Below are 24,806 nucleotides of genomic sequence, written 5' to 3' on the forward strand. Positions count from 1 at the left end.
AACTGGTTTTCATTCAAAATTGAACATTTTTTTCAACTCCATTTTGACATTTTTGGATGCAGCAATTAAGCAATGATTAGCCTACACCTGCTATGTCATCTTAGTAATATACATGTACCAACACTGATTGTCTTATGAGCAATTAAGCGGAAGAAAAGTATAATATTAGCAAAAACAAACACTATTTCCCCTAGGGATTTTATGGCAACGTTTCTGTATGATATTAATTATGCTTTTGAATATTTTAATTGCCTTGCTTATTGCCAAAAAGTTCACCTCCGGACAAATAATCATCCGAGCTATAATAATTCCCTAATGTATTCGTCAAATCCTTTAATGATACTGTCTCTATAACACAACACACAGCCGCTTTTTAATAGTGCCTTTAGAAACACTATAATTCCATATGTGTCAAATATTTCACATATTGCACTTTAGGAAACAATGTTCTCACCTAAAGATGACCCCAACGTCAGGAAAACAATTGTTTTTTTAGTGCCGTATGCTGCTCTTTGCAGTCAGTGTCGCCCACACACTGTACCGTGAGGCTCATGCTGCCTGCGGATTCCCCTCCAGCTGTACCCACTGATAATTATAATTCAGAAAACCATTTCTAGGGGAAGGACAACCACAGCAGTTTGCTAACGCTATGTTTAATCCCATACTATGACGGTGTAAAATTTTAAGAGTGTTTCCAGCTAGAGCGTTTCATTCAATTGCTGCCGTAATAAAACGGTCCCCATGAAAAGGGCTGTATGAAGCTTATGTATTATAATGGTCCCTGACTATTTGCTTAATACTTGGAGAGACTAGTAAAATCCACAGAAAGGTACTCTATAGCTGCATAAACCAGAACAAATATCTCTCTGAGGCAATTCTCTCAATACTCTCAATGTCAGCGTAGGATGAGTGAAGATTTTATCTTTGAAACAAGATTTTACATTTCAGAAGCTTTTTTTTTCTACTGACATCATCGCATTATAAGTCTTTACACACGTTAAACTAGGAAATGGATATTAGATATACAGTCATAATAATATTACATTTAAACAGAATCCAGAACAAAACTGCACTATATGGCATTGTGGAATCACTGTGTGTGGTTACATTTGTAGAATCATATACATATTTTGATGGAAGTACCATCACAAGCTACAGAGCAAAAATGCATCATGGGAGCTGATTGTCAAACCCAGCTGTTCGGAAATACACGCTATATGATATGATACCATCTCCTGCATGACAAAGGAAAAATATCAACTCCCAGGACTTCAATCCCTGGCAATCTATTATTTAGAGCTCATGTAAGTGTTTTCAGTTAAAGCTCCTCCAATACTGCATTCATATCCAATCAATTATTCAGCAGTGTGATTCCTCCTCTGTCAGTCCAACTCACTGGAGCTGGCCATCCGGGGATCCGGTCGGTCGGCCAGCTGAGGTCTTGCCAATCAGCGCTGATGCTGACACGATGATGCCTCAGCCCCGGGCTCGGCCTCTGCCTTCTTCAGGAGGGTTTGCTGCCTCTGATTGGTGTGGCTGTACCCTGGCAGACACTCCATCTGCACTAGATTGCACTGCTGGAGTGGAGATAGCTGCAATTTGCAGCAATTCTGCCAGTAATTTCGATATGTATGAGCAGCAGAGCAGCTTTTTTAGCCCTCTCCACAAGGCCCGGGTACTTTATTCGATGCCTCATCCCAAGCCTACAGGTAAATTCCTGCACCTCTCTTCCTACTACTTGTGCTGCTGCCAAAGTCTGGTTTGGCTCAAGCTAGGAAAAAGACTCTTTGAAATGGGAAGATTTTATTTGCCTGAAGATGTTAAAATTGATGAGCAGAATCTTCTCATAAAGGCGTTTTGAGCGAGCACAGATGGGCTGACTGAAAGTTGGACTAAGGGATGATTGAACAGATCTCCTAATGACACTGGCAGGAAAATCTTTATGCAAAGACCCACACAAGTCCCTTTTCACTTGGTTACTCGTCATAATTCAATTCATATGTGGCTTCAATTAAAAGATAATGACACTTTTTTCAGTGCTTTGTACGTGGCAGTTCCACATTGTTCATGCCTGGTCAGACATTAGACAACAGAACAATGTAGTTTAATAATTCATCATTTCTAACACTGTCTCAACTCCTCTGAGATAAGCACGTATTACTGTGGGATGGCATGCCTGTTTAGTGCTACTGCACTCTGAGGACTCTGAATAAGGGGTGAGGCCAGGGTGACTCTCACTTCTCTCACCCTGCTGCTACTGTAATGTTTGAAAGTGGTTGCTACCTCTTTGGGAAAGCTCTTGTTTCACTTTTTCCTGGGAGTATATATAGCATCATATCGAATATTTGATTCTTTGTACTGCAATCTGGCTTCTATTTCTGCCTCATTTTATTGCATTAGTCGGGGAATTTGTGAATGTAAAGAAAGCCTGTCTGTTGATCATATTAATATGTGAAGCAGAGTATCATGCCTTTTTCAAAAATATTATGGCATTTTAATCATACATGGTGCTTAATTAGCGCTGAACTCTTAGTAACCTTATTACGTGCAAATGGCGTTGAAGGGCCTGAAGATGTGTCTCCCCTCGGACACTCTCTCTCTTTCAAGCCCCTCATTACTTTGACCCTGGCATAGGAGGGGCTTAACAAGACTATCACACTGCCCTTGCTGAGCTTTATTGGTGTCTTGCCCATGATCAAAGCCTTCATGGCATTTCCGTGTGCTACTCTATCATGCATGCTCATCATGCCTAGCTCAGTCTTCTCTTTCCCTCTCTGTCAGTGTCTCTCCTCACCCGACACATTCTCTCTGCTCAGCAATCCTTTTCTTTGTAACCATTTTATCCACCAAAGGACTTATCGTATGCTCTCTAATATTCTTTACGGGTTCTCTTGATTGCTACCAAGAGCAGAACCAAATGCTATTCAGTCTATCAGCTCCAGTTCTATTGCCGTGGGTCTGGGGTCCCGGGTGGATCTAAGTGGATTCTCTATCTGCTCCATTCATGTGGTGTTGGAATCATTTCAAGAGACAGATGGAAATATTTACAGCAAGAATATTTGTGTCAACCATTACGTGGAAATAGGAATGTCATGCTGATATGTTTCCTTCATAGGAAAGCTGATAGTAAAAAGACTGGACAAGGGGGAATACGCGGAGGCACATGCCAAAAAGGTTTCCGTCCGATATCAAGCTATGCATATAATCTAGCTAGGGCTTCTTCTTCGTCATATCCAGCCATCTTTTATATCACGTCTTTCCAGTGGTTGGCGCAGGCAAGCGTAGCAGCATTTAGTTCTTCAAGGTCATCTGCGGAACATGGTGGGCCATGGCTTTTTCTCTTGATGTGCTCCGTTGTTTGTGATAAGCCTAACACACACATGCATCGGAAGTTGTTGTTTTCCATTTCTTCATGGATGCCTTGCAACATCCTGTGCCAAGATTAGCTTACAGTCTGTCTGAGGGGATAGTCGGCTAAGAAGTAGCTCGAACAGCTTGTAGGTAGTACATAGTAACAACACAGTAGTAATCTACTACGGCACCTTACAGAAAGAGATGACTATGGTCTTCATATCAGTTTAGCATGTTAGCTTACTGAGATTTATCAGTTAGCACAAAACACAGCTGAGCCTAACTTTCTCTTTCGTTTTGTAGGTATTTGTTCTTTAACTAAAGTTTTGGAGGTGATATTGTAACTAAAATTGAATGGATCACCAGTATGATTGAGTTTCATCTTGGGGGGAACATGCATGCGTGCTCCAGTTGTTAGCCTAGGCGTGGTCTTGACCTACAAGCAATCAAAAGATAATATATAAAAAGAAATACAAAAAATATTTAATAGATTTCACTCAAAACTGGATTATTATTTTATTTTGACTGTCTTTATTGATTGTGTTTTTCTTACTTTATTCATGCACGTTCTACAGGGCTCTGTTTCTGATCAGCTTCAAAATGTTATACCTGATGACACCATTTGGATGGATCTCTACCTGTCTTGTGCTCTGCCCAGTATCTGTTAAGTAGAAATCATTTTATGCAAATGTGCTTTCCTAACACAAATGTGTTTTGACCACAAAACCTTGAAGCTCTATGTGTGTGAGGCGGTGGCACACCCAGCGGATCTTCGTGCCTGACTGTTGCCATCCCCTCCTGTCAAGCTGGGCCTGCTCTGTTCATTTTGTTTTACCTGAGAGCTCCTCTAAATATTAATGTGGTCTTCTCCCTGAATTACAGCCCTACAGGCATGCCAACTCTCTCAGCATTTGTCTCCCTGCCTCTCTTTTCTCTCTCTGTATCTCCCCTCACTTGGCTCAGTCTTTCCACCCCGAAGGTTAATATCTGATGATATCAAACGTGAAGCTTTGTTGGCTCTCATTCTTCTCTCTCACCGTTTTATGACAGAAATCCTGCCACTTGAGTTAAATCCCTTCCTTTATTTTGCCCTGTGGATGGCATTTTGAGGCATTTAGTTGTACAAAGGCGAGAGGTTGAAAGCGAACTTGAAATCTAATACTGACATCAACCTGAGCTTTCTTGCCTCGCATAGATTAATCTAACGTGACGTGAGCTGACATTGAAATCTGCATGACCTCGGAGAAGTTAATTTGTTGTGTCGCCTGTGTCTCAGCTGCCCTTCCGATCACCAATAAATCAATCCAGTTCAAGTGGGATACACAAGCAAGGATAGCTGGATGTGTCGTGTACTTCAGTAGCATTTGTAATGATTTCTGAAGAGCATCTCTATTTTAATAAAATACTCTCAAAAAAGACCTAAGATGCTACAGTGAAGTACTCTGAGACATTCTAGCTAATACAAAACTACAAGTGCAGTGCGTTTTCCAGTGACAAAATGTGAACCCAAACCTTCCATACTCAATGTCAGCTGCATAGTCATTGCAGGCTTCATGACTTCCTCTTCCGTGCTCCTCGTACGTCTGTTACTCAAATAATTCGAACGACAACTGCACGTTTAAAGACTTTCCTCTTGCTCATTTTAACAACTGTTACACCTCCGGAAATAACACTACACAACTCCCGCCCCTCGCACATGCGCAGTAGGTATTGAAACATTAACAACGTCTGCTTGAATTGTTTTTGAAGCAAAGGCAATGTTATGTGCATAAAATGTAATACCCGGACCTCGATACACAAGGAAATCCGGCATGGATCTTACCGGTGAAAAGTTGAGACGATGAGAAGGAAAAATTCAGACTCAGAGCATAAGTGGAATAAGTGTGTGTATGTGTGTGTTCTCTATGTTTAATTGATCGGCGTGTTTGCTTGGTTAAACTGGTAAAATGTTATCAGGAGGGGCAAATTCATTAATTTTAATCAAGACTCATCGCGATTATACATCATGACCTGCTAATTAGCTTTGCATCGTGTACGTTTCAACAACCTCTGCCTGTCCCCCTCTATTAGAATGATATACCCGCTCATTAATAATAGTCATGGCAGAGAAAAACATGAGGGAGGATGATTTTTTTTTTGAGAGGAGCTTCAAATCAAGCTAACTAGCAGCTGTTGAACCATGCAGTAAAAACATGGAATTAAATTGTTTAAGCTACATTGCTAGTAGCTTGAGCAAACATGTCACTTCCTTTTGAGCAGCGAGCTTACACTGGTGAAAAACAACAACAGAAAAAGTGGTCACCTCATTCATTTCAAATGAGATCCCGGAGATCTGATGCAACAGAGAAGGAGGTGTCAGCTGGAGGAGTGATTCTTGCGACAGGAAAAAAAGTCGATCAGAGTTCAATTTTAGATGAGCAGAGATGAGGAGCGGCCTCACACTCCTCATTATTATCAGTGAGGTAACAGGGAAGAAACTGATATTGATTACTTTAACTAAACCCCTGCTGATTTAAGTAGCCCTCATTTGATGCCATGAGGCTGCTAACCTATTGTATTTTATTGCCAATACGAAAACAATGAAATACATCCTGCAATTTGCAAATAATTTAATGAGCTTTCCCCGATAGAAAAGGGGAGAATTTTAAATCACATTGCACAATTTCACAACTTTTTTGGGGGGTGGATTAACATTTAATTATACCTCGCTAATAATAACTTTATCTTTGTCTCTTTCTGTCATTTAAAAATCTTTCACAAAAACAGCTTTGCTTTCAGTCGCTGTCTGCCTTTGTATAGCTTTATGTGCAAACACGGCCCACTTAAAACGCAACCCTTGACCAAAAAATAATAATGAACAGTAGCCCGCGCTTAGAGTCTGATGTAGAAATGTCTTACTTCTCTCATGATTATAGTTTTAAAATATCTGTGTTCAGGAGGTAGCAAAATAAAAAAGACATATAATCCGTCCCTCATATCTTTCATCAGATCTAAAGCAGCGACTCTTCACACCTATAGTCATGCTACCAATTTCCACTGAGACTGCTGGATTTAATTCAGTGAAAAGGCTGCAGGTCAGAAAAATGCGTCAGAGCGAGGGTTGGTCTGTTCCGTAACCCGTGAGGATGCAAAGGAAACAATATGTATTAATAATATATTGCTAAATGTACCTATCTTCACAGATGAAGCAATTGACTCCTGAGAGCAGTAATGAGGGCGCTGTGGGCAAAGTGAACAAACATTCCCAAGATCATTATTCCCAAGTTAGACTCAGCCTGGGGAACAGAGCCGTGTGCTGAACAAATAGAGCCGCCGAATGATCATTAAGTTAAAGATTCTGTGTGAAATGCTTTTGAATATAGTGGAATCTGCAGCATACTGTATGCCCTTGTTCTGATAGTCAAATGTGGGGCATTTGCATGTGCATGAGTAAAACCAAACAAGTGAAAAAGTGCAGCCTACATGCTCTTTTTATATTCGTCAATATGCAAGAAGGAATTTGGACCATCTTAGCGCCCATAATGGGCCATATTTCAACTGATCTGAACACAAACCATTCAGAAGGGAGAAGTGAGTGGGTAGGGTTAACAGATTTGCACTTTACAAGTTCTCTGTGTGTGTGTGTGTGTGTGTGTGTGTGTGTGTGTGTGTGTGTGTGTGTGTGTGTGTGTGTGTGTGTGTTTTAGGGGAATCAGCAGCTTACCCTGCAAAGCTTGTAGCTTAAAAACGTATTAAAACTAGTATATCCCTCCCTATAGCCAACATTAAAAACCCTTCCAGAGTTTACATAACGCTTAGATATTGTATATTTTTTCATGACGAACAACATGAAGTCCCTATCAAAAGGAACTGTTTTTAAGGGGAATTTTAAAGTGGGAATTTGCAAACCAAACAGGCGTCGACATGGCAGAGCTATGACAGTAAATGTCGAAATTATTTCCCTTTCTGTCGCACCAAATGTCACTGTTGGCTCCGGGGGAGCAGCAAGAGTTCAGCACACACCTGTCTCTGTTTTTCTGCCCGTGCTCCTCTCTTTTCACGACAAGACAAGTCATGGAAAGACGGCCGAAGCAAGCCTTTTCTCTTCCGAGGACAGCATCCTTTCAGCAGATGCGTGCTCACAGACCTCGGTGCCAAAGTGCAACGCGACTGTCCTCGTGGCTATGGAAATAGCCCGCCCTTTCTTCAAACTCCTCCCCATCCGCTGAGTGCGAGGAAAAACGTTTGACAGGAAGATTAAGCAAGAGGGAGGGAAGTAGTAAGAAGAGAAAAGTACGACAAAACGAGGGAGGGCTTGAGTTATGGTGGGAGGAAGCGCGGAGGAGGAGACGGAAGAGTGCTGCTCCTTTTCTCCTTTTCAGCTGAAACAGTCTCAGGAGCTGCCCCCCAGCAGCAGAGGGAGTAAAGCATGATGAATAATTAAATTTGAGAAATGTCAGAAGCTGCAGAGAGAAGTGTAATCATTCCTCTGTTGGCTTTAGAGATCTGTTTTTTATATTTCTTTTATGCCCTGTAGTGCTGCACTGCGCGGAGACTCTAACCCATCCCCTAAAAGCATCCAATACATTCCTCTACACACTTTTCAAATAAAAGCAGATAAATCATTAATATTTGGGTCTTTTAGCAGAATCACAGACACATCTGACAGAGGTCTTCTACATAATCTAGTCATTGATGTCAGTCTCATTAACTGTAAAAACACGTTAAATCGCAGGATCCTTTCGTGGTAATAGTATAATTAATGTCATGGGGGCTCGAGCTTTCTTTTTTTCTAGCTAGCACAACATGCCTTCACAGAACGAATAAAATTACTATCTTCTCGTTCTAAACAAGCTAAATGTGTCCTCTTTCCCATGAACCTCAGAGCTGTGAAAATGAGTTATGGATTACCACGGCCTAGTTTAATGAGGTAATTGCAGATATATATCATTTTTATTGTCACCTTTCATAGATTTATTACCAAAGAAAACCAATATTTGGTCTGTATAACATTCTTTTTTTCACCTAGATGGAGAATAATCTTGTGTTTTTACGACCTGAAGTGCTAATCATCATATTAATGGCCATGATTAAGAAAATGGTTCGCATTATGTGGCTGGTGCTGCGTTTTTTGAGCCTCTCAGGTCTCTGCTGTTGTCACTGTAGCAGACATTGTAAAGGAGACTGTAATGACATGGGTGATTTAACGCCAAAGAATGCGTAAAGATTTTTGTCCCATCGACGTGTTTGTTAATCAGTCACACGCTAAATGAGATTCCCTATGAGTAAACACATTGATTGTTCAAAATGAGATGCTGATTGTGCCAGCATTATTTATCTCCTTCTTACATTACATCAGATAAATATTCCTGTTGCTTGTGAATTGTGGAGATTAATGTGGAGAAAGAACTTCCAAAAAGATTGCTTGCCCAATAACAGTTTGTTATGTTGTGTTGGAGCATGGGCAACATACGCTGGGTCCTTACTTTTGGAGAGGCTTTATTTTTGCTTTTTGTGGTTTTCCTTTTCCTGTAGTTCTATACGTTTTGGGGTTTTTTTGCGTGTAAATGGTTTGCAAAGGCTAAAATCCCTGTGTTCCCTCCAGAGGGAGTTTCTCTCCCACACACTCTCCTTCCTGCCTAAAACCGCTCCATTGGATCCTTGGTTTACTTCCATTACAAAGTGACATCACTACGTAACACTTGCACTTCAATTGGCTAGTGTTCCAACACATTGTTCATGATAGTCTAAGGGGCGGTGTTATATATTTTCATTATGAAACCTGAAAATGAGCATAACATGTCCTCTTTAGCCTGTATCCATCATTAGAGCATTTCTGTAATTTATCCAATAAATTGTTTAATGATCAAATAACCTCCGCTTCTGTACTTATTAGCAAATGTTAGCATGCTAAAATGCTAAACTTAGATGATAACATTAGTAATCACTATACCTGCTAACAACAGCATGTTACCGCTGTTTTTGTCACTACGTTAGCATGCTAAATTTAGCGTTTGAGTCTCACTGTGCCCAGATACAGAACAAGCATGGCTTTAGAGACACACACACAAAAAATATATAAAACATACGCTGCCTTTAACACTCTTTCAGATGAACCAAAATGGCTCATTTCAGGAATTTTTGTTGTAGTCGTTTCAGAAATAGTATCAAACCACACACACTTAAGGGGAAAGTATCCTCGGGGGATTTGTCATACTTCAAAGAAAGACCTTCTTTTCTTTAAAAAAAAGAAATAGAAAATAATATTAATATTATAATAACAGTAATACTTTATTTACTATTATAAATGTCCAATAGAAACAATCAGCAATTAAAAACAGTGTGCCTTAATATGGCCTGGTTTAAAAGCAGTAATAACGAAAGAAAACCCTAATTGCACTTCTAAAGCGTGTGGGAGGGCAGAAGTTTTTGGACTCTCCTGCTAAGCTTCCCATAAACGGCAAATCAGTGACAAGAGAGAAGGGTTTTCCCCAACGGAGCAATCAGCATGTTAATACTGAAGCAAAACACCTCCAAATTCTCCCTTGTATCAGAGCTCATTTTAAATAACCTAACAATGGGTTTAATTAACAGCGAGGTACACCTGAGCATTTAGATTCTAACCAAAGAAGTCTCTGTTGTTGTTGCGTTTGTCTTTCCCTTTAATTATTCTGATTCTGAGTCTCGAGGAGATTCTCTGGGGCTTTAATTAGTGACTGAATTAAAGTTATGTAAATACACTTGGAAGCTGCATAGTCTTTAAATAGAGTTGTGTTGCATCTGGTACTTTATTTTTTTATTTAATTTTTTCCGAAAGAGAAAACATCCTTAGTCTTTTGAAGTTTGTGGAATGACTCTGGTGCTTTTCCCTTAGGTGTTTGTGTGGATTGATACTTTTTCTCAAAGGACTGCGACAAGAAAACTTTCTGCAAATGAGCCATCTCTGTTCCTTTGAATGCGTCAAGATGTGTTGCATTTGATTTGTGTTTTCTCCCACAACACTTTGAGTGTATATATATTTTAGGAGTTAACGGAAAATAACGGCGTGCGTGAAGTTACCTGTCCATTAATGTATTAATCACTGATTTTCCACCTCCAATTCTACTGATCCGCTGTGAAAAAGAAAAGAGCAGGATCAACTCCCATTGGGCTAGATTAAATCCTAACTAAGTGCCAGGGCCCAGCCTGCAAGCTCCTCTCTCTGAATAATAATGGGTTCTTTCAGCTGTGTTTGTCATCAAATTAGCTCTCTACTTCAGGCGAGCCGCTCGCAGAGTGCAATTCTCAACGACGGAATTCAAATTAGGCAAAGTCAGTTTGAGGTTTTTAAGCATTAAAAAGGAGAATGAGTTTCATTTGTGAAGGTGATGATTGCAGCAGGAGGTAAAATGACAGTGTTTAAGTTCATAAAGACACCTTGCTTCCTGTGGTGCAGCTGCTTTCATGGTGATTCACGTTACAGAAAAACAAACCTTAAACCAGCATACAGCTTCCCCTACATGCTCTAATTCCAACGGAATGAACCACAAAGTCTTTGAAGCCCTGTTATCAGTGTGGCTTTCAAATGTTATTTCTTCTCTTTTTGTCTCCCAAATAAACACTGTATAGAGTGTGTTTATAGGCATGGAGGAAGGCTGCTTAACTCTTCCAGTCTTGAGGCTGAGTTCACTTTTGTTTGTCTTCCTCCCTTCAATTTTGTGTTCGAGGGACCCAGGTTGAGCTCCTCCTGCTCCTCTCCGCCTGACACACTACTCATCTCATGCCTTTGATCAACTCAGGAGAGGAAAACATGCCTAGGGACACACCATCACTCCAACGCAGCGGGGGGGGGGGGGGCACATAGAGCAGGAGGGGGCAAGGAAGAAGGGATGGAAATCCTTTTTTCTTCTGGCACTTTCTGTCTTACACATTTCTCTCCAAAGGTTTGAGCAACAATTAAAAGAGTAGTTCGGGGCATCTGATGAAGCGGTGGCAGGATGGAGTTGGAAATTGCTGAGACAGGTGGATGTGAACAAGTTGTATGTCTTTGATTAATGAAATGGGATTCAGAAGGGATTGTATGAGTGGTGACTTCATGCACACATCGAGGATTTATGCGCTTTTTAAAACAAAGGTCACACTATACAAACACAGTCTTACAACAAAAACAGACAGTTTAACTTTCAGATTGGCGGAGTTATGACATGGGGGTGGGGGTTTCAAGGGAAAATCATACTTTTATGCAAACAACATCAGATTCAAGGGGGGTTCCTTTTATTTAAGGCTGTGCATTAATGAGCTTATAACTGATGCTCTATAATGTGTGTGAAATTAAAAGTTACATAAGACATTTTTTACTTCGCCAAGGCTGTGAAGTGAAAAATAATAAATGTATCTTCCCCGTGTAGATCTGAAATGTAATGGGTTCTTCCTCCGCCCATATTACAATATTACAGCAAGTTTAATATAAAATCAGGCTTATATATTTGAATTCATCCTTCTGACAAACAAACTGTCCAGCAGTGGCTCAGTCAGTAGGGGCTTGGACTGGGAATCGTAGGGTCGCCAGTTCAAGTCCCCGAACAGACTTGAAATATGGAAAGTGGACTGCTACTTGGAGAGGTCCCAGTTCACCTCCTAGGCGCTGCTGTGGTGCCCTTGAGCAAGGCACCGGACACCTTCAATCCCCCCTCCCCCTTGCTCCCCGGGCGCTGCACAATAGCTGCCCACTGCTCCTAGTACTAGGATGGGTTAAATGCAGAGGACCAATTTCACTGTGTGTGCTCTGCTGTGTGCATGTATGTGACTAATAAAGAGGGTTTCATCCTCCAATTCTATCTATCTATCTAACTATCAAACCAACCAAGATAGGAATTGAACCGGCAGGGAGATAATACGATTGTTTCTATTTACAAAAAAGAAAACTCTTTGGCACAACTTAACAAAACAACCTATTTATGCTTAATTGCTGCACTAACTCTAACCACATTTAAGTCTTCGTGCTGCGTGTTAATGTCTCCTCCAGCAATGCATCATGTTAGCCTATTGAGCTTTTATATGTTTAACAACAATGAGAGACAACTGTCGTTTCTTTTCTGGTCAGAGCTGAACTGAAGGGCACAATAATAAACATTACGCTACATTTAATTGACTGACACTTTAATCCAAGGCGACTTACAATAAGCGCAAAAAACATAGGAATTCAAACTCCGAACAGCAAGGAAAGTGCAGATATATTCACTTCAAGCAAGTCATGCCATTGTAAGTGCTTTTGTGCAAGAATTTAATTTTAGAAACAGATGCATTTTCAGTTTGTCGTGATTTGCAGAGTTCCTGCTGTCCTGATGTCAATGGGGAGCTCATTCCACCATTTAGGAGCCAGGATAGCAAACAGGCGTGTATTTGAGGGATACCTGGGTCCCACTCGCAGTGATGTAGGTGCAAGCCGATTGGCTGACGCCAAGCAAAGTGCACGGGCTGGAGTGTATGGTTTAACCTGGCCCTGGAAGTAGGAAGGGGCTGATCCCCACATAGCTCAGTAGGCCAGTACCTTGAAGCAGATTCTGGCAACCAGTGAACAAATTAGATCTGCTTTGAGAGCTGTGTGTTTTTGAATTAAGCTGAGGTCCCTTTCAAACCTGTAATTTATGTAAGCACCGTGAGCAATTGACTTCAGAATACTGTGCATGTTTTATTACCAGGAGGCCAAAGATGTTGTTGACCCTGCTGGTAAATTTCCATCTTTAATATCAAAATGATAACCCGTTTTAAAAGAATTAGGTTGTTCAAATTAATTTTCACATTCCTGGAAAAAGTTTCTGAAACCTTTGCATCAATACACCATTTAGCTAGTATGCTCTAAAAAATATATTTTTGGACAAAACAACACATTACTTGTAGTTCACGGCCAGGTTCAATGTATCTCCTTTATCGAGGAAACTTAACCGTGTCTTAAAGCCATTACAGATTCCCAATCTCTTACAGTAAGAATGGGAAGTGGTTAACATCTAACCCAGGACTACTGAAACTGAGGTTCAAAATTAGGTTATTCCTGATAAAATATAGATACAAATATATCTTTGAAACATGGTTAATACATAAGAGTTATTTTACAATGTTTGTGCAGGTTTTCTTATAAAAATGTGTTGCTTGGAAAATCCATAGAGAATGTCATTGGGAACGCTTTCAGCAGATTAAACTGGTCTTTCCATCCTCTTGGCAAACAGTTCTGAGAGCAGTGTGCACTTTTGTAAAAAAAAACTCTAATCTTGTTTTTGGAAAGAAACCCTACACATGCACAGGAAGCCTCTAAATGGGCCAAAAACCATGTTACATCTTATTTCCAGAAAATGTACGGCGTTGAGAGGCTGCTGAAATAGCTTTAAATTGTTTGCAGAGAACAGCGGTACTACTTTGTAATGGATTGTTTTGGTCTGTGTCTCGCTCTCTTTTTCCCTGCAGGGCTGAAGCAGATCCATGCTCTGTCCATCCAGGGGAACTACGAGCTGCGTATCGACTTGGAGGACTTTGAAAATAGCACCGCTTACGCCCAGTATGGAACCTTTGGAGTGGGCCTCTTCTCCGTCGACCCTGATGATGACGGTTATCCTTTGACTGTGGGAGACTATTCTGGCAATGCAGGTATGTATGCGCAGTGAGCTAGTTACACTTCCTGCCTCTGGTTGAATAGCAGGTTTGGGGAGTACCAGATTACATGTAACGGGATTACATAATCAGGATACAGAACAAAGGTAACTGTATTCCCTTACAGGTACAACAAAAATGGGATTACTGGTAGAATTTAAATGTTACCTAAAAACTAAAAGGAGCATATAGTGTAAGGATCAGATTGATTCTTTCCTGTAAAATGTTCTGTTCTGTAAGCTAATACCTTAAGTATGAATCTATACGCCTACTGTCTGAATCTGCTTTAGGGTTTTCACTTTCTTTGGATCATTTGTTATGTTTTTAATTCAGTAGGTGAACCTTTAGAATAATAATAATTATTATAATAAAAATAATAACTTGGATTGATATAGCACCTTTCACGAAGCCCAAGGACGCTATATAAGTAGAATGAGGGGCCGTAGGGGGGGACAAAAGGAAAACAGTAACACAAATAGGGACTAAAAAATAAGAAAATAAATAAACACATGGCTGGGTGCAAAGAAATATATGTTACCAAAATGTTCATAAAGTGTGTGTGAGCTTAAATGTGTGTATTAAACCAAAATGGAGCATTTTCTGTCAGCTCAGATTTGATCTCTGCTCTTTCAAACTGGTGCTTTCATTGTTGGTGTATAGGCCCCTGCCTGAATGTGCTTAATAAAAGGCAGGTTTTCCTATAAAGGAAATCAGGAGAGGACATCTTTTTCATACTGAGTATCTTGCTTTCTTCTTCACTGAGGTTACATAAGGAGACTGTAGTACACAAAACTGTATGTTCTTTATTACAGTGAGGCGTTTCCACTTAAACCATGAAGACTGTTGCACAGGGAAAAGGTGTGTCTTTACCTCTGCCCCCCAAACATCACATCTGAGCCAGCTTCCTGTCACCTTTATTAGATTACCGCCAATTAATTGCACTGGTTGACCTGCAGCGTAAACAGAAAACCCGCTGTGGAAATGAAGAAGCAATTTAAAAACCTGGTGCAGGAACACAACGAGAGAATGGGGACAGATATGAGGGATGGCGCAAGAGGAAAAAGGGGAAAGGGAAGGAGGAAAGGTTAGGAGAAACTGGGATAGAGGAAGAAGGGGGGGGGGACAGGTGCAAAGGAAAAGAGTAACAGAAGATAAAAAATAGGATAGAGGTAGGAAGGGAAAGAGGAGGGCAGAAGACTCAGAGATGTGGCACAACTCTTTCCACAGATATGGTGTCCTGTAATAGGTTTATCCTCAGCACAGCCTGACCTTGAACTCATCTGCCTGTTGGACAATCCAGTCAAATGAAGAGTCTTCAAACTCTCTCTGGATACTTTCACCTCGGACTCCCTTTAGGCAGAGTTACTGTTATTGTTATTATTATTATTTGTAGTATTTTGCTCTGCCGTGGCTATTTTCCGATCAGCTGACAGGTGCTCATTTGGGCTGGGAGCAGCTGGATCTTAATGGGCATCAATGGAGGCTGCCGGCCCCCAACCACCAAGGTGACAACCAGCGCGGCGTAAATGAGCCTTTAAGTGCTTCTGTTCTGTTTTCGGTATTTTTCTCCCTTTTCTTCTTTTCTAAATCCCCCGGATATCATCTCACCATCAATGCCATTGAGCGTCTCCTTTCTGTTCTTCCCCGCGTCTCTTCTTTCTCCTAACGTGCAGCAGCACACAACATGAATATCAGACGGGCCTAGCAGATTATTTTTCCAGTGACTGGTTACCATGGTAATACTAAATGGAGAGCAGAGTATAGGGGAGAGTGAGAGAGTCAGGGGCTCGGCGGCCACATCCCAAGCAATTAAGGGCTGTTTGATGCCCTCACAAGCTGTTAGCTAGCATCTGATGGCTGGTGAGAGCGCTTTCATTCCGCTCTCAGCTCCATCCTTCATCCACTTCTGGGCACAGTGTGAAGCCTGCTTTAGAAACAAAGGAAAGGACGGCGAGTGTGGTGGGGGGTGGGGGGGTTTGGTTATGTAGAGCTTTTTAAACATTATAATCTGATTTAAACATTGAACTTTTTAGCGCATTATGTGAAGTTGGTTTTGTTTTACTTGTTAAACTCTTAAGGTAAATGCTCGCAAATTGGTTATTGATGTAGTGAACTGCCAGCGAAAACTCTGGATAATCTGAACAGATTTTTTCACCACAATGGGGATGCGGCAGTGACTGATCAGGAGAAACGGGGATATTCCCAGGGGACGGGGCTAGTTGTTAAACTGTAAAGGTGACAGGGCTGCTAAACACAATGATTCTATAAATACATCATGTAGGCTCTTCCCAAAGATCTCTGACCACTACATCTACATGAATTATGTTTAACATTTCGCAGTAAGCTCCCTTATATATATATATATATATATATATATATATATATATATATATAAATCTAATATATGTGGACTTTTAATTAACAGGTTGTCTTTCCATAAACCTAATCCCTGAACAGCATCCCTTATGAAATCATTGGGAGTGTGGTATTAAAAAGATAACCTTTGATAAATTGGCTTTAAAGCCATTTGACCTCCTGCAATAGATAATAAGTGGCAATACTCTGGAGAACTGTGGAGACAAGTTTTTATGTGTGTTATTTATGAAGGAGATGATCATTCCCTGCTTTATTATAGAAATTATTTATTGAAGGATTACTGGTTTCTGGTATCAGATCCAAGAAAGTGTTTGTGGAAGACACAAAGGATCTCGTAGGATTGATGATGTGTTTGTTAACTCTGGTGTTTAAGTTATTGCCTTTATTTTCTATTATAAAAAACATTGTTTTCCTATTGTCTCTATTATTGATTGCGGAATGAAATACATGTAATTATAAGAAACAAAGAGATGCATAACTGCTGCTTAAAACTTTTATGAGAGCTTTTCACATTTTGATTCATCAGCCTGATAAATAGAAGTTATCAGTGGTTATCACTGCTATTCTTATACGCCAGATGGGCCCAACTGTACCTAAAGTAGTGATGAAAACGTTATGCTCATCCTAAATGATGATGGTTTGGGTTAAAACGACAACATTTGAGAAGTGAAAATGAAACCTAATGTGAAAAAATGACATGTGACTGAAACTATTGATGTATTTTCATTTCCGCCTTAGCTCCTGTTATAGCTACAGCTATGTCTTTTGTATTTGATCTTTTTCTCATCAAGCTTGTGAGTAGATTTTAAAACTTTCTAGTTTGTCCAACAGCCCGCTATCTTACCCAATGGATATGGTCTATTAATCGGCTGGTAACGTTTGAACCAAGCGACTTGTTTCATACAATGAATAAAGCCTTTAGCCTATTCTTTTAAATACACTATGTACTGACAATTAAATGTTTCCCCCCCCAGGTGACGCTCTGCTGAAGCACAATGGGATGAAATTCACCACCAAAGACCGGGATAACGACCACTCGGAGAACAACTGTGCCTCTTTCTACCACGGGGCCTGGTGGTACCGCAACTGCCACACCTCCAACCTAAATGGGCAGTACCTGCGCGGCCAGCACACCTCCTACGCTGACGGCATCGAGTGGTCCACCTGGACCGGGTGGCAGTACTCCCTCAAGTTCTCTGAGATGAAAATACGACCTACCCGTGACCAAGATAAAAAATGAGAAAAACAACAGGAAAATGTTTATTTTGAAACATTTGCAACCACAAATTCTGACAGCTAGGCGGAGTTTCTCGATATAGTTTATTCACTAAAACATACCTCTGTGAGTTTTATCCCTCCCTTTGTCTCGCTTCCTTTTTGCACCCCCATCACTCAGCTACTAGTGTCATGCAGGCTACCATTATCTTTCCTCATGGTCCCTCTGTTGAAAAAATAACCATCATCATGCATATTTCTGATCGCTCAGCTCACAAAAGCGACATACCAGAGCTCTGAAATCCACAGTCCAGTGAGCTAGCTTTACTCAGTCTGACATGGCGGTCCAAGCATCGCCGGCAGGATCACACACCAGTAATTCGCTCCTGACATGTGGCTCTGACCTCCCATCTGCGCTGACATGGCACTTCAATTGTGGTTCAGTCTCACTGCCCATTGCTGTATAATCTGTGAACGCTCCAAACATAGTAGAAACTAACAAACCCTTCACAACAAAAAGTGAAATAGCAGATACAAGATCCTCCAACAGTGAAAATAAGCAGCGCAGTGGTATACTATGTCACATTCACATCCCTGACCCGTGTGAATGAGACCCAGCAGGGTTAGAGGGAACAAGTGCGGCAACTCAGATAATTAGAAAGAGACAGAGACGGAGAACCGGGAAACAATTTGACAAGAGTTAAATTAGTCGAAATGAAGGAAGGGCGGTGTAAATCAGAGGCGAGTGAGGAAGTGGAAGGAGAGGAGGTGCAGAAAGAAAATGGGAAAAAGAAAGAGACAACGCAGGATCTCATTCATCTGACTTGGGCCATTAGGGAGCATATTGGGCACTTTGTCTGATCTGCCTGCCAGCTGAGTACTGGCCAACTGATGCAGCACTCACAGATGGCAACCCAGTGTGTGTGTGTGTGTGTGTGTGTGTGTGTGTGTGTGTGTGTGTGTGTGTGTGTGTGTGTGTGTGTGTGTGTGTGTGTGTGTGTGTGTGTGTGTGTGTCTCTACGACAGGGAGCGACCGACAGAGTTCTCTAACATTTTCAAGTTCCTGTCACATGCTCAGTTGAGCGTCTCCACCAAACATGTTTAGCACAGACAGAGTAAACATGACGCATGACTGGCACACTCTCACTCCCTTCATTAAGGTGGGTGTTTGTAAGATAACGCCAGGAATGTAGGGTAATGTTATAGAAAGGAAAAACTCATTTCAAGAAGGATGACAAAATGTAAGAAGAATCAAAACGGTATCAGACCTTCCCTAGTTTATTTGATTTTCTTGGACCTGTTGAGGAAATATTACATATTTGACACAACCCATCCCATTCCCACCTTTTTATTTGTCGTCTTTTTGTTTTTTGTTGCTTCTTATAGGATTTACTTGCGTGACACAGTTGCTATTGTCATGCAAAAAGGTCGAGACAGTTGCTGTAAAATAAGATTTGACGCTCTCAACCGCCGTCTTCTGAGTAGGAATCCTACAATGTGTTACAAAATCCGCAAACTTAAAAAATGAATAATAATAGAAAAAATGAAAAAAAAATGTCATAAAGTTAAAAAACACAAAGGCAATGTGGGCAAAAAATAGTGCAATCCTGATTTCCTGTCTCTATCTTTATTTTTAAGTCGGTTAATCAACCTTTTTTTGTTTCATCGAGTTTATTTGGATGTACTAAAAGCTTTAAAAAAATCTGTAGATTCTATTGTACAGTGTGTATGACTTTTAGAGCATGTGAAACTGTTTTCTTACTATGCTAAAACACAAAGAATACTCAAGCACATGGACCTCACGAAATCCACCAGTTTAAAAGAAAATAAAAAAGAGTATTTACAGAACTTTTCTCGACCTGATCCACAAATGGGAGTGGCCCGTGCCGCTCTGAAGGTCGGATTCGATTGAAAAGGAGGAATTTGATTATCCCTAAAGCAACAACCTGTTCAAATCTGCAGCACAAATCTAAATATTATTGAGGCACAATAAGAGAGAGATTTTGCTGCCAGCTGGACATAAATGATCCTTCTGACATCTTGGCATTTCCGTGGCACCGGGAGACAGTTTTATCTGCTGCCCCAGCTGACGGTGAGTTAAAGCGAGCACTGCTGCGCCTCTGACTCCGGACCTGCTGCGGGTTGATCCGCCATCACCGGTTCTGGAAAGGATCTCCCGATGCTGAGTGTGTTTCTGCAGCACCTCGGCTGTTTGCATACAGATCTACGCCTCTTGAGGACTTCAGCCGCCTCTCTTCAACATCAAAAAGCACAGACTCATGCTACAAATACTCGCTGATGTTACTATGGCACAGAGTGTGAGGTTTGATAATGTCAGAGCAAATTGCAAATGATTGAAGCCACTGAAGGGGAATGACGTGTGAGGATGAATGTGAGAGTGTGTGTATCCCTGTGTTAGACAGAGGGTGTGAGTGTGTGTGTGCACATGTGTGTGTCTACAGTGTCTCTGTGTGTACACATATACGCACATGCTTTGGTTTGTACATGCCCAAGGTGCATGAGCCAGACGACAGAGCGGGAGTGCGTCTCTCTGTAGAAATTTTGAAGTAATGTGATGCTGATGTACAACCCCCCCTCCTTGCTATTTGTGTTGATAACAGAGAGATTCACATAATTATAATGAACTATTACTTATTGTGATTGTGAACCCATGAGAGTGGACACCACCTTCTGGTACTGTGTTGAACTGCGCTCGAAACCCTTAAAATCCCTGAGAACCCACTCCCGAAATCTCCTTCCACCTCAACGCAGCATTGTGCCCACTGTATATGTTGATGCTATGTCCCCCCCCCCCCCCCCCCCCCCCTCCTTGTTATTTAAATGTAAAAATATAATTTGCCATGCCCCCCTTTCTGTGTTTCTGTTGAGTGAATGTCACTCTGCTGCGGCTTGCTAAGTTTCCAACGGAGGTTGATGACAAAAAAAGTGAAATCAGAGGCTCTAATCATTCCCAGTTATCCCGCTCATTACAGTGCATCAACACTCCCTGATCGATCCCCCCGGTCTCCCAAACCTCCTATCTTTCTTACTGTGTACCTCCTTAATTGCCTTAGCCTCTGCTGCCAATTCCTCCTCATTCCAAAGCTCCTAAATTCTGCTCCCAGCCCCCGACTCCCTGCCTCTTTATTGCTCCGCTTTTTCACCCCACTCTCAGTCCCAGCGCAGAACTAACTCTGTTTTTCTTTTTTTTCTTTTAGTTTTGGTGAAGTACTATAGATTGTTTTGCTGAATCTTGATACTGTGTTTTAATGTTCTTGTCAACATTTAATAAACATTCACATTTTATAAATGGGGAACATCTTGAAGAGTGTGGGGTTTTATCAGTGCATCTGTCATGTCAGTGTGTTTGGTATTTGCTGAGGGAATGAACATTTGATAGACTTTTCCATGTAGAAAAGATAGCATCAAGGTAAATAAAAGACAGAAGAACATGCAGCCTGGTGAGAAAGGCAGCCTTTGCAGACCTATAATGTAAAAATGATTTTGGTTTTTATTGGCCATGAGAGTCTAGGTTTTATCTGCCAAGTTTTTGTGATAAAATCCTAAGGTTTTCTGCCTCCAAAGCAATAGAAGTAATTGAATTGTAGTTGTGGAGCTCAAACATTTTTTTAGAAATGCCATTTTGAAAAGCATTAACTTCCTTATACCACTTTACTGTAGACTCCCACTGTATAACGTTTTCTCTTATTAACACCAAAGAAATTATCTTTAAGGAAATTAAATTATTTCCCATTTTGCTTTATCTATCCGTGAGGTGCTGTTCACAATGAACAAGATTATACAGCGCCATTTCACACCTAGGAATCTGCAATATATTTAAATAGAATTGCCTTATTAATAAGGTAGGTGAAGATACCAGAGCAAATTAATTAGCTTTTAATTAGCTCAACCTTAAATCATGTACTATCTTAATTTCCACAGATAGTGCCTTGGCCCCGATGCATGGCAGCATGGGTGGAGTTTCTATGGGCCTGCTTTTTTATTGCAGTTTAGGGTAAGTATAAAGTGATATTTAAATGCATTTTGAATGCAGCCCATACATAAACAGAGTACTGAGAAAATGACGCAATTGGTACTGGATGCTTGTGAGTGCTGCACGTTTTGTCATTTGATTATTATTATTTGATTATTTGCATGTTTCTATATCATAAATAATAATGACTAACCTTTCCCTGAGCGGATTAAGATCAGAGGATCACAGGATGTTAACTAATGAAAGACATTCAGCATACATGCAAAAACTAAGCGGTCATTTGATCTTCGATAATAATGAAAAAATGGCATTAGTTCAGCTTTAATGCTGGAGCTGTAACTCAACATGGCAAATAAACCCATATCAGAGGTCTCTGGTTACTATGTACAATATGAAACCCACCAATCAGAATCAAGGATTACTGCTACAGTATTTCAAAACAGTGATCTACAATGGAAATAGCCTGAAGCAAGCCTTTAGAGAATGTGCTGGGGGTAAGAATGATATCAATTATTTATATTCCATCATTTTACGAAAAAAATCTAAGGGATAATAAACTTTACATTTTCTTTTCCATCCTGACTCCAGACAGGGTTGCTAACAAATAGCAGGTAGCCGGTAGAACTCATCATTAATGGAAACATGTTCAATGAAATGAGATGCTGGATATTAATTTCAAAGGCAGCTGCTTCAGGACTCCCAGCAGTGATCAGTTCAATGTTGTGAACTGCGTTCATCACTGTAGACTCTTTAAACAACTTCAAAAGACCTGATAAGCTGTCTCACTATTGTTTCAGTAAGTAATGAAGTGAAGTAGTGAAGTGTCCTGTGATATGAAGATAATAATACACATATTCAACATCACACAGAGTCCTGCCGGATATGAAAATGTGCTCTAAACTTAGGGAACATAACAACTAACTAACAATGTATACTCACCATTGAAGTGTTTTCATTGTTTTTGTGAAAATGTTAGTATTAGAATGTTCTCCACATCTAAAGGTTGAAAATGCTCATCCTATTCTGGTATGTATAAAAGGTATAATTCTCCCTCTTTTTTAAGTCTTGCTTCACTGATTTTACTGATACTAACTGCTTTTACTGTTACTCAAACTATACAGATGACTGATTTCATCTTATTTTCATATTTAATACACCTCTCTGTTGTAAATCCAGAGAGATCTCAGAGCCGGCTGATAATTAGCTTTACGAGCTACTATCCAGGAACACCACTGTTAGGTCTTCTCTTGCGGGGTAACTCAAATGAATCCCAATGCTTCTTAAGATTCGTAGGCGTTTCGAAGTCCAAGACAATGCAACTTGTCACTGATCAAATTTGGATAGTCTGTATGTGGCCACAAGCCAAGCCAATATGGTGCATCTGCTAATTGCCTGGAAGGAGTGCCAGTCATGGTCAGGAGGGTAAAAGTTAACATCGGGGACGGGTGCCAGCCGTGTGATCTAGCTCTCATAGTTCACGAGACAGCAAATGATGTCAGTGACTCAGTTCCAATCTCTGTAGAGCCAATACATGCACCAGGCATTAAAGTGTGTTCCTGACACTGTGTGTGTGCGATCTACTTCAAAGCGGAGAATTGGCCGCAAATATGTTGTTTGCTATGTGGAACGTGTCAATTGCTTTTAAATACCATTCCAACTCCTCAAACAGACTTCCGTTAAGGAAGTATGATACATCACCGGTGTACTATCTGTGCGATATATTACTCATTTAGTAAGTGATTCATTTTAACAAGGTTATTTAAGCCTGTGTTTGTTCCAGCGTTAAAGGACTATTTTGACACATTGACAACAGGGAGTCCTTGCATTAGGGGAGAAATAATTCCAGTACATATTAATACACCCAAGCCCCCGCTAACAGCCCTATACTTAGAGCTAATTGTGGCACACTGGGGTGGTCACACTTGGATTGAAGTATCACACAATGCAGAAAACTCCTTTTTGAAATTACATGTATTAAGAGGCATGTTGTCTAGCTTTAGGTTCTCTGTTTGTGAAAGGAAACTGAAATACATGTCTACTTTACTCGTTTCCAAACCTACTGTAAACTTGAGATGCTATGCTAATTGACTCTCAACTCCAGCTTACAGTTAAAGTTTGGATATCTTCATCCAACACGAAAGCAGATAAGTGTGTTTCCTAAAATGTCAGACTTTAATCGTGAATGTTATCAGCAGAGAAAATGCAGGGGGGGATGTGGCAGCTGCTCATTGTTTGCTACCTTTTCTTATTTCCCTTTTATGTTATTCATTTAAGCTAATTGTCATATTTCAGCTTAATTGATTGGAGGGTGATTCAGATCACTTTTTGGCTCCTGATTACGAATTGAGAGGAGCTTGATGTGTTTCTCCTCTTGGCCAATCAGGGTGTTGAACACAAAGGGATTTCTGATCATTCCTTGTCTTAATGCAACCTAATTTCAGCAAATATCGTCATCCAGAAACTATTTTTGCTCTTCTGAGACTTCTGAGCTGTCTTTCCTTTTCTGATTGGGTTTGATTTGACTGAATCCTAGATGGTGTAATTATTTTCCGAAACAGCTTTCTACAAGTCCATGCTTCAGGGTAGATTTTTGGTTCTACTGATGCAAGAGGTTTTACCTAACGCCCGCAGGCTTTTTGTTGTTATTTGATTAATTTAATCAAAACCCCACTAACATTGATGAGAAATTTATATATTATTTAAGAGGATTTGTTGTAATATTAAATAGGATCGTTTTCATTGTGAAAACACTTTTGAGATTAAAGTAAATATATTTTAATTTGTATGCAGATTGGGGATGTGTTTTATGCTTCTTACTGATTAGCAGAAATCTGCCAAATAAGGGTTGCCACAGGGAAGCTAGATCAAGACTGGTAGATGAAAACCTCACCAAAACACAGGTAAACTCAAGAGATGCCGGGCTTGTATGAACATATTTTGTTTTAGGTATGAAGACTTGTTGGATGCTGAGTAAGAATCCTCTGCTCCACCTCTGCCTCACACCTCTGGGTTTATTAGCATTTCCTTTCAGCATGCCAGCAGGGGAAGCTTTCAGATTACCGCAGAGCCGTGAAAACCAACTAAACACCTGACTGAAAGAAAGCATTGTAGGAGTTCAGGCAGAGCACAAGATGTCATGCTTTTCTAATCTATCAGTTAAATCCTACACACACCAATCTCCATCCGTGTGTTTAGATGACTTGCTGTTCACTGATTGTTGCTCTGTAAACCGCTGTAACCCCATTTAGCTCTAAAGTAAATCCTTGTT

General features: G+C 40.5%; 1 protein-coding gene across 2 annotated transcripts in view; it reads left to right on the forward strand.

Moving 5' to 3' along the window:
* The window catches only part of fibcd1b (fibrinogen C domain containing 1b), a 109,161-nt gene extending 91,476 nt beyond the window's left edge, over positions 1–17,685 (forward strand). For both annotated transcript variants that reach the window (XM_063888872.1, XM_063888873.1), the window contains 2 exons: positions 13,771–13,950; positions 17,304–17,685. In XM_063888872.1, the coding sequence (XP_063744942.1) occupies positions 13,771–13,950; positions 17,304–17,569 (446 nt within the window). In that variant the 3' untranslated portion in view covers positions 17,570–17,685. The remainder of the gene's footprint in view (positions 1–13,770; positions 13,951–17,303) is intronic.
* The last annotated feature ends 7,121 nt before the right edge of the window (positions 17,686–24,806 follow it).

This window comes from Eleginops maclovinus, chromosome 8, assembly GCF_036324505.1.
Source record: "Eleginops maclovinus isolate JMC-PN-2008 ecotype Puerto Natales chromosome 8, JC_Emac_rtc_rv5, whole genome shotgun sequence".
Classification (NCBI taxonomy): Eukaryota; Metazoa; Chordata; class Actinopteri; order Perciformes; family Eleginopidae; genus Eleginops; species Eleginops maclovinus.